This window comes from Leptonychotes weddellii, chromosome 8, assembly GCF_054177405.1.
Source record: "Leptonychotes weddellii isolate Sample4059 chromosome 8, ASM5417740v2, whole genome shotgun sequence".
Taxonomy (NCBI): Eukaryota; Metazoa; Chordata; class Mammalia; order Carnivora; family Phocidae; genus Leptonychotes; species Leptonychotes weddellii.
The window spans coordinates 2,245,966-2,256,500 of NC_138376.1; the positions used below are offsets into that span (position 1 = coordinate 2,245,966).

The following is a 10,535-nucleotide window of genomic DNA, read 5'->3' on the forward strand; positions in this document are numbered from 1 at the left end:
CATTGATGTTCTTCACCCCGGAAAGGCAACAGTACCTAAGACAGAAATTCGGGAAAAACTAGCCAAAATGTACAAGACCACACCAGATGTCATATTTGTGTTTGGATTCAGAACCCATTTTGGTGGTGGCAAGACAATCGGCTTTGGCATGATATATGATTCCTTGGATTATGCAGAGAAAAATGAACCCAAACACAGACTTGCAAGACATGGCCTGTATGAGAAGAAAAAGACATCAAGAAAACGGCGAAAGGAACGCAAGAACAGAATGAAGAAAGTCAGGGGGACTGCAAAAGCCAATGTTGGTGCTGGCAAAAAGAAGTGAGCTGGAGATTGGACAACAGAAGGAGTAAAGATGCTGCAGTGGCTTTATCTGTGGAGGTTGTGCAGATTTTTCGTCAGAGGATCAATAGACTAAGAATGTTAAAAAAAAAAAATGCATAAATTAAAACAGTTTTAAAAGTCCATGTACCAGGGCACCCGGGTGGCTGGGTGGGCTCAGCGTCTGCCCTCGGCTCAGGTCATGATCCAGGGGTCCTGGGCACGAGCCCCACGTCGGGCTCCCTGCTCAGAGGGGAGCCTGCTTCTCCCTCCCCCTGCCGCTCCCCCTGCTTGTACCCCTTCGCTCACTCTCTCAAATAAATAAATAAAATCTTTAAATAAACAAATAAATACAAATAAATAAAAGTCCAGGTACCGCAAAAACTGGATAAAGATTCAACTAGCAAATGAGAAAATGGAGTAAGAGTCTAAGACAGACAAAATCACTTCCTGGTGACACGCCCTATGGACAAGAGAGGTTATTACAGCAACAGATGACATGCACCAGTGTGCGGCCTTCAGCGGACCCGCCCGCCACTTAGATAAAAAGTACGGGGCCCGGGGACCGTACCCTAGGAGAGCAGTCCTAAGGATGGACAGCCTGTTCCAGCCTCTTCTATCTTCCCTTTAACTGTCCCCAGAGGCCCCAACTCAGGTCTGCTCCACCCTGATTTCCTAACCTATACTCATTAGGGTCTCTGGCCAAGTAAGATCGAGAAAGCACACTCCAGCTCATTCTTAGGAATCAACCACGCGCATCGATGTATTAATGGCTCTGAAAAGCCATGTAGTAAAGACACTGGTGTATCTTTACCACCCTGATCACCAAATGAATGTGACCACAGATCTCCCTGCCCCCTGCACATCCTAGCATTTCTGATTCCATGTGACCAGAGCCCTACCTGCGGAATTTCGGATCTGGTCAGTTGCACTCCATCCTGCTGAAAAGGAGATACAGCTCTAAATATTCTCCTTGGCCTTATGGTACTGAACTCAACCCCTCAATAAAGGCAGGAGATGCTCAGGTATCCGGAGTGGCATTTTTGGTGCCACTTAGAAAACAAGGCAGGATCTCTCGGTTCCTCTTGCTTTATCATTTGTTGGCTGTTTATTATGTGCTGGGCATTGCACCAAGCCATATTAACACATATCCCAGTTAATCGTCAAAGCAGCCAGGAACAAACAGATACTGTTACACAGCTGTTTCGTTAGCAAAAGGAACGGAGGCTTCACAATGTTATAAAGCGGCTGGGCTCCAGTGTGACTCAGGTGTGACTCCAGGGCCCAAGTCCTTAACCACTGAACCCTACTGCCTCCCTGGAGACCAGAGGATAAAGTGCACAGAAATGTTATTAGAAACAGGTGGTTTCTAATGTTATTAAAATGTTATTAGAAACAGGTGGTGAGAAGAGCCCTCTTTAACCAGTCCCGGTTTCACCTGATAGCCCGACGGCAAGGACAGGCATCCCCTCCAAGCCTGGCCACTCTCCACTTTGCATCTGCTCCAGCCCCTACTTCTGCGGAGGCTTCTCTAACATGTAAACCCCCTCTGGCTTCCAGGCTTATTCTGTTCCCTTTGACCACAACACGTCTCTACTCTCTCCCCTTGGCAACTCCTACTCAGCCCCCATTGTCAGCTTAGGGTTGCCTTCCTCAAGAACTCTTCCCTGATGCATCAGCCTGAGTCTAGGGTCCCTCTGATGTGCTGTGATGACCGCCCCCCAGTCATTCTGCCCATAGCACAGCTCAAAGCACGGCCCCCTGACATGTTTACCTCCCCAGCGAGACTGTGGGCTCTGGATACATGAAGTCTTGTACATGCACTAGGCATGGGACACAGGACGTGCTCAATCAGTCTGGAAATTATGTATAAATCAATCGATCAACCAAATAAACACAAGGATTCCTGATCCTTCTAAGGTCCAAATCTTCCTGATCATTCGGTGAAAGAGTGAACAACAAGCCAAAAGATATTTTCTTTTTATTTGAAGAATAATGGTGAAGCAGGGGACGCCTGGGTGGCTCAGTCAGTTAAGCGTCTGCCTTCGGCTCAGGTCATGATCTCAGGGTCCTGGGATCGAGTCCCATGTTGGGCTCCCTGATCAGCAGGGAGTCTGCTTCTCCCTCTCTCTTGGCCCCTTCCCCCGCTCATGCTCTCTAATAAGTGAATAAAATCTTTAAAAAAATAATGGTGAAACAGGCTCTGAGTGAGGCAGATTTGGGGCTCAAATCCTAGCTCTGTCATTAACTAGCTAAATGAGCTGAAGCAACTTATTTAGCCTCTCCAAATCTGAATGAAGATGTAAATAGTGCCTACCTCACCTCACGGAGTTGCTGTGGGATTGAATAAGGTAATGCATAATTAAGTGTTGGGCAAAGAGCCTAGCACTTGGTCAATGTTCAATAAATATTAGCTATTATGACCCTGAGAAGAAGGAAGATGAAGATAAACCCTCTACTGTAGATAAGCCACAAATCATATAAAGTCTCCAACTGTAAAAAGAGGGGACTAAGTGACATATAACACACACTCTCCCAGCCTTATAAGGAAGGACGCTAAGAGCAGGCACTGTGAGAAAAGAAAGAAAACTGAAACAAGATATATTGAAGTATGAAACCAACTCATTTATTACCGATGTTAGTGGACTGACAGCCAAAGAAAGTCAGAAATGAACATTATAAAGAGATTCCCCCAGTGTTTTCATTTAAGTAATTGAACTTCTCTCAATCCAGAAACTCCAAAATCAACCACGTGAAGGTCAGTTCGTCATTGACCATCTTGCTCCGACCTGAATATTTCTTTTTTTTTTTTTTAAAGATTTTATTTATTTTTTAGAGAGCGAGTGAGAGGGAAACAGCATGAGAGGGGAGAGGGTCAGAGGGAGAAGCAGGCCCCCCGCTGAGCCGGGAGCCCGATGTGGGACTCGATCCCAGGACCCTGGGATCATGACCCGAGCCGAAGGCAGACGCTTAACCATCTGAGCCACCCAGGCGCCCCGACCTGAATATTTCTATTAAGATTGTCAGACTTCGAGTATTTCGATTAATAATTCCTATCCATACATGTAAGGAAAAGCCAAAACAAGTTTATGCCAAATTATCAGAAACTACTTAGGTTCCAGATTTGGGGAAATAAATTCTTACATGCAAAGACGTGTAAAATTTGGTTTCAACCTTAACTCCAGCTTATGTTGAGATGAGAGGGGGGCTGGAGGGGCTGGGGTGTATGGGGGAGGGTCCTTAACATTAAGTATTCTTTTTTTTTAAAGATTTTATTTATTTATTTGAGAGAGAGCACATGAAAGGGGGGAGGGTCAGAGGGAGAAGCAGACTCCCTGCTCAGCAGGGAGCCCGATGCAGGACTCGGTCCAGGGACTCCAGGATCATGACCTGAGCCGAAGGCAGTCGCTTAACCAACTGAGCCACCCAGGCGCCCAACATTAAGTATTAATCGTAACTATTTGTAAATGGTGCTAATTTTGTTATATTGGACACTTAAGTTTGTCTTTGTAATTTTCACTTTGCAGATTTTACTCATGGCATGGGTTCCTTCCTAGTATGATGAACAGTATCCATACCAAATAACAGCACACACCAGGTCAGATGGTTGTAGCAAACACTACTTGACAATGACAACTTAGTTAGATAAAGGTGGATCCACCCATGTAAAGATTTACTTTAAATGTATAAAACAACAAACAGCGGAAACAAAATGTCTTCTCTCTCCACTACCACCTCCCCAGAATACCACTATCTTGTAACACTGAGTAACATATACTCTAAGGAAATTTACTCTTTATTAAAGCAAAATAAATCAGAATGATGGCACCCACTGATTCTGCTCTTGGTAACCCTAATAATGCAGGCTACACGAACACACTTTGTCACGGGGCCAAAGCCCCTCCATCAAGTTTTCCACTTCAATTTCTCTGCCATCCTGACTTGTACACATAGACCACAGAGAAAGAGAAGTCGTCCACCAACAACATAATCCTTCCATCTACAGGGGAAGGCAGTCAGATATTCTAAAAGATTCTCAAGACAGATGTAATCAGAAAGACACTTGCGATTCTATGGCAAATTCAACTGAAGAAACAGAATATTAAAAATATTCTCTTTCAATGACAGGTGCTTGGGATTTGTTTCAAAATACTCCAAGAGGGGGGGAAAAAACTGTGGGGAGATCAACAATATTGGTAAAACACGAAAACCTGTTGAAGCTGGATGAACACACACGGGGTTCAATATCTTAATCTCTACTTTTGCATATGTTTGAAAATTGCCAATGATAAAAAGATAAATATTCTCTCCAACAAAAACACAAACAAGGTATACTCCCCTAAGAACCACTACAATACCACAAGGCTCCTCACCTCTCTAAAGCTATAGTCCAGTAACTGACGATGCCCTTCCCCACTCTGTGCCCAACACAGTCCAACCCCTGGGCCCCTAGCAGCTCCCCCACACGCTGGGGGACCCCAAATCCAATCTCAGCAGATAAACTGCCTGCACCAGCCATTTCCCTTCAAAACACCAAATGTCCCATGAAATAACAGGCGTCTTCTTCACCTTGAGATGGACTCCGATATAACATCTGAGAACATTTATTTACCTACTTAAACCAACATGAGATGAATTTTTTAAACTCCTCCCTAAGTCCTCACAAATGAAATCATACAACCAGCCACAACAAAGATAACTATAAATAAGCTCCAATTCACATCAAATTGAATAATTTGAGAACAGGCTGTAGGAGATGACCTCAGTGTGGGTGACTGGGACAATTTTAAGAAATAACTTCAATGTCGAAAATGTAAATATCCTACTGTTACCTTCCAGCGGGCAGATATTCCAATTAATCCAGGAAAAAATGGCCCTGAGAACTTTCCAGCAAAATATGAAACACATCACTTGAGTTGCATGGAAATTAAGCAATCAAAGCAATGAAGAGGAAAAACACTTTCACTTCCAAACGTTTTAAGAAACGAGAATACTTACCAGCACTTTGTTTTCAACTTTGTCTCCCTTAACTTCCAACTTTACTTTCTTCTTCACTGCAATTTTTATCTTTCTGCCAATAACATCCTTTATGCTTTCTGAAAGAAGGAAAGAGTTTCATTATATTCTTTTATTAATAAGAAAAAAACACTGGAGAGGGGAGAACATTTGAAGGAGTATTTTTGGTTGTTTTTATTATTGTGATTTGTCTTTTTTTTTTTTTAGCTTGTTTTAACAGGCCTGATAGTTATCAGTCACCCCATAGTTTATGATCACCTACTATGTGCGTTGTACTGTGTGCTCAGATGCGGAGGCAAATATAAAAGCATATGACTTACTACCAGTTCATACAAGGCACGATATAATCTCGCTGGGCAAATGGATGCACACACAAGAAAAAACACGAGCAACGCCAGGAAGGTTCATGGAGGCCTGTGTTGCATGCAGACCATAAGCACAATGGGAATTCATAAACTCCCTTGGCTGGTTACCTCTGGCCCCTAGCAGCCTCTGTGTTCATCACAGAAAATATTACCATTTTCTAGGAGTGCCTGACATCACAGTTGGGAAATATGGCAAAGAACCAGAACCAGACTGGACAATTTGGCCAGGGAAGGGTGATCCTGGCCATCTGTCCCTCCGAAGACATCACAGCACGACACCCCCAAAGAGTGGTCAAAGGCAACAAGAAAGAGGAACCAAGAGAGACGGGGAGACTTCAAAATCTAGATGGTGGCAGGAACTACTCCAGGGAGTGCTCCAAATGGAAAAGGCCCTAAATCAAACTCACTCTCCTCCCCACTCCTCTGGCCACTAACGAAGCTAGAAATTTTGTTTCCTATCAGATAGAAAGCCAGTCACCCACTCTCCTAGAACTACCTCCTAAACAGCTCCCAACTCCCCTGGGCTTGACCCCTGCATTCAAGGGCTCAGAATCTCTCCCCAAGACAAGTCCATGATGCCTCACTTATCAGCTCTCTGTCCCTCCCTCACCAAAGGGACCCTCCAAAAACCACAAGTCTGATCACATAACTCTTGCTCTATGAGTTGCTGTCATTTTTGGATAAACCCCAACCCACTAGCAGGCCACTCAAGGTCTTCCACAGTTTTTTCAGTTTAACTTCTCAACACACACACTTAACAATCCAATCATCTTCATCATCTCCATCTTGTACACCCCCAGGATTCTGTACGTACTATTCTCTTTCCTGGGATGCCTTTCCCTAGTCTCGTCCTGGTTACGTTCTACTTCCAAATATAGCAACCTCGGGTGCCTGGGTGGCTCAGTCGGTTAAGCATCTGCCTTCGGCTCAGGTCATGATCCCAAGGTCTTGGGATGGAGCCCCATGTCAGGCTTGCTCCCTGCTCAGCAGGGAGCCTGCTTCTCCTTCTCCCTCTGTCTGCCGCTCCCCCTGCTTGTGCTCTCTCCCACTCTTGCTCTCTGTCAAACGAATAAATAAAACCTTTAAATAAATATGTATATATGGAAACCTCCTCTATACTTCCAAAGCTCTGTATTCTATATTATAATCATCTTGGTTTATTCATATATTCAACAACTATATGGACACAGGAGGAGCTCCTGTATGCCAAGTGTTCGACTAGGTGCTGAGACACAAACAGCCTCTGCCTTTCACAGGTGCTTACGACCTAGAGAACACAGATAAATGCCTCTAGGCAAATCCACACTCACTACCAAGAGATCATGGACAAGGAGATTCCCGAAAGTTTCAGGGAGGAAGGGAACCCTGAACAGAATCTTAAAGGAGTAGGACACAGACCACTAGTCCAAAGTACAGTGTACAATATAACCCACTGAGGTGGAGGAAGAAAATATAATTTTTACTTCTATTTGCGATGTACTCCAGTTTGTTTTAAATTATAAATGAAGTATATATGTAGTTAAGTAAATAAATATGTTTTCGAAGGGGTAATCAAATATTCTTATTGGAAACCCACTGCTAAGTTAGGTAAGAGTGAAGAAGGAGAAGGAAGAGCGTCGCCCACATGGAGAAGAGAATGGAAACAAGAGAAAGTGCAGCTTGTGGGGGGACCAGCAACCAGGTGGGACGTTTTGGTAAGAAAGGGGACAAGTGGGGGACCTCACTGCCCTGGGAGTTCTCTATGCAGCTCCTATCTTATCAGAGCTCAAAACAGATAAAGGCTACTCCTCCCCCCACCCAGCCTTAAAAAGGCATGTGGGAAAGGAACATCAGAAACAGACTTAAGAGGGGCGCCTGGATGGTGCAGTCGGCTGAACCCCCCCCACTCTTGGTTTTGGCTCGGGTGGGGTCGAGATCTCGAGTGGCAGGATCAGCCCCGTGTCAGGTTCTGCACTGGATGTGGAGTGTGCTTGGGATTCTCTCTCCCTCTCCCTCTGCCTCTCCCCCTCGTGCTTTTTCTCTCTAGAATAAATAAATTTTTGGAAAAAAAAATAAGAACATACACACGTGGAACAGGACTGGAAAGTTATACACCAAAAGGTTAAAAGTGGCTTTCTCAGGGAGGTAATACGGTTGACAGATAGTCTTCTCATTCTTCTTAGCGTTTAAAATTTTTTTATAAAAACCTGTATTTCTTTCATTAGAGATACGCAAGGCATTTTTTTACCGTCTTCGGGGATTAGCTTAAGGGAATACACTGAGGTTTTCACATGGTTGCCATTTTGAATTGATCTGAGTGTAACTGTGAGCACTTGAAATTAGAGAAAAGCAGGTGCAGGAATTTCCCCTGTCCCAGACTAATTAGGCCATTTAAAGGCTCAGAAAAATCATACTGGGCATGTCACAAAAGCCATGTGTCACTTGGTTGAAGGATATGTGAGCTGGGCAAGACTCAATAAACACACAAATTCCATGTCTAGATAAGGATTAAATCGACTTTTCAAACATACCAAAGAATTTATTTTGAGAACCATTCACATAAACCAGGTATCTTATTTCCATCCCTCCCCTCTCTCTTTTTTTTTTTAAAGATTTTATTTATTTATATGACAGAGAGAGACAGCGAGAACAGGAACACAAGCAGGGGGAGTGGGAGAGGGAGAAGCAGGCTTCCCGCTGAGCAGGGAGCCCGATGCGGGACTCGATCCCAGGACCCTGGGATCATGACCTGAGCCAAAGGCAGACGCTTAACGACTGAGCCACCCAGGCGCCCCCATCCCTCCCCTCTCTCTTGAGTCTGAGTAACTACCTAACTTTTCATTACCAGGCTCAAGGTCAACTAACTTAAAAATCTGCCCACGTCTTTGGCCATCCTTCTCCCCTGGCCAGGGAGGCCAGCCCTCCCCCTAAACTTTCTCAGGACCTCAGGAGGCATCTGCAGAGACTCTGGGCGTTCTTTCCTCTTCCGGGTAGGGTGCTGGAAAGACCTCAGCCTCCCAGAACCGGATGGGCCACTCACTCTAGCAAAGGCAGCTGATGCTTTATCTCAGCAGCCGACTCCACAGGGTTGGGGAGAGAGAAGAGGCCAGAGTGGGGGAAGGGGGCAGTTAACTTCATATCCTAAATTTGGGTGAAAAGTAAGGATTGGGTTTTTTTGGTGTTTTTTTTTTTAAACAAAAGCTGAAGCTTTCATACAAACCTAGCAACAGCTTCTTCACATCAAGTGTCACCTGCTGAGTTAGGTACTAATGGAAGAGCACACACAACTCTTCCAAAGTGTTATGACTAAGAGGAGAAACCAAGGGGCAAATTTCTCAGGGGCAGATGAATGGGCAGGCAGAACTTCCTCTTGCTGTCAGCCCCGATCACACAGCATCTTTCTGTGTAGTGTGCCAAGCATGGTACAGTAAGGAATACAGGTCCCTAGGGCTCAAAACACGCGCGCAGAGACACACCTAAATACAACGTGTTCTACATACACACACGCTTAAACGCTGGGTTTTCGGAACACTCATCCCCGCCTCATTTTAACTCTGCCATTTTAACCCTCCACATAATTAAGTTAAACCCCAAGACATAAAATCCAGCCCAACCACCCCCCCACACACACACACCAAAAAACAAACAAACAAAACAAAACATAAAAAACCTCAAGGGACTCAAACAACGGGTCACCTTGCACACTGGTTCCCTGAGCTGCGGGATGGGGAGAATCGGTAGGTTAATTATTATCAAAATAAGCTTGTACCATTAACCCTCAGTTTCCCGGCCCGAGCATGCGTCACTCCTGCAACCCTTTCGCTCCCCGTCGGCTGGGCGAAGCCAAGCCTCGCCCGGCTCAGGCGGCACCCCAGACTAGCGCCCCCTCCCCCGAGGCCGCGTGTGGGAGGAGCACCTCGCCGGGGGGCGGGGGGGAGGGGGATGGTTGCGGCCCGGCAGGTGCCGGAATCTACCCACTGGGCGCTCGCCCCCTGGCCCCGCGCTGCCCTTTCCGGACTTCCCCGAGTTTGGGGAGGTGGGCTGGTCGCTGTACAGGGTGCTCCTCGCTTCCAGAACTCCCAAGCCCGAGGCAGCCCGCCCCCCTCTTCCGCCCACCGCGACCTCCCCCCCACTCCGGTCTCGGCTGGGGAGGCGCCCGGACTCCCGGGCCCCCGCTGCCCCCCATGGCCGCCCTCCCCGGACTGGGCTTTCCAGGCTGCGAGACGCGAGCAAAGTTCCCGGCGCCCCGCCCAGCACGCAGGCGACCTGAGGGGCGCCGCGACTTCGCGGGACCTGCGGGAAGGCGGGGGAGGGCAGGGGGCGACGGGGAGGGGTGCGCAGGGGCAGGCGGCGAGCCCGCGGCCGCGCCACTCTTACCTGTCAGCTCCCTGGGAACCTCGGAGCTCTCCTCGGTCATGGTGGCCCTCCAGGCGCGGGGGCAGTGCCGGTCCAACTCTGATTTATGGCCCCCCGCCCTCCCCCGAGCCCCTCAATTTTTAGAGGCAGATGCAGCTTGCGCACGGGAGTAGGCAAGAAAGCGAGGGCGGAGATGCAATTTTGCCGCGCCCCCCGCCCCTCAAAAAAAAAAAAAAAGAGTTGCAAATACGAGGTGGTTCTGCTGCGGCCGCTGCTACATGTCGCCTCCCCGCAGTTCCCGGCGGCGGAACGGAGACCCGGGGATTCCGCGCGGACGCGCGCGGCGGCGGCTCCCGGCTCGCGGCGGCGGCTCCCGGCTCCCGGCTCCCGGCTCGCGGCTCCCGGCTCCCAGCAGCGCTGCTCCCGCCGCGGCCAGCTCGCGCCCAGCCCCGCGCCGCACCTACGGCCCTAGGTGAAGGCGGAAGGCGTGCGGAGAGG

The 10,535-nt window shown here is 47.5% G+C and overlaps 1 protein-coding gene across 1 annotated transcript in view; it reads right to left on the minus strand.

Annotated features, from left to right (window-relative positions):
- CARMIL1 (capping protein regulator and myosin 1 linker 1) overlaps nucleotides 1-10,515 on the minus strand; it is a 293,460-nt gene extending 282,945 nt beyond the window's left edge. Inside the window, exons 1-2 of the mRNA XM_081827521.1 lie at nucleotides 10,059-10,515; nucleotides 5,320-5,417 (exon numbers count right to left, since the gene is read on the minus strand). Coding sequence (XP_081683647.1) covers nucleotides 5,320-5,417; nucleotides 10,059-10,098 — 138 coding nt within the window. The 5' untranslated portion in view covers nucleotides 10,099-10,515. The remainder of the gene's footprint in view (nucleotides 1-5,319; nucleotides 5,418-10,058) is intronic.
- Between the last annotated feature and the right edge of the window lie 20 nt (nucleotides 10,516-10,535).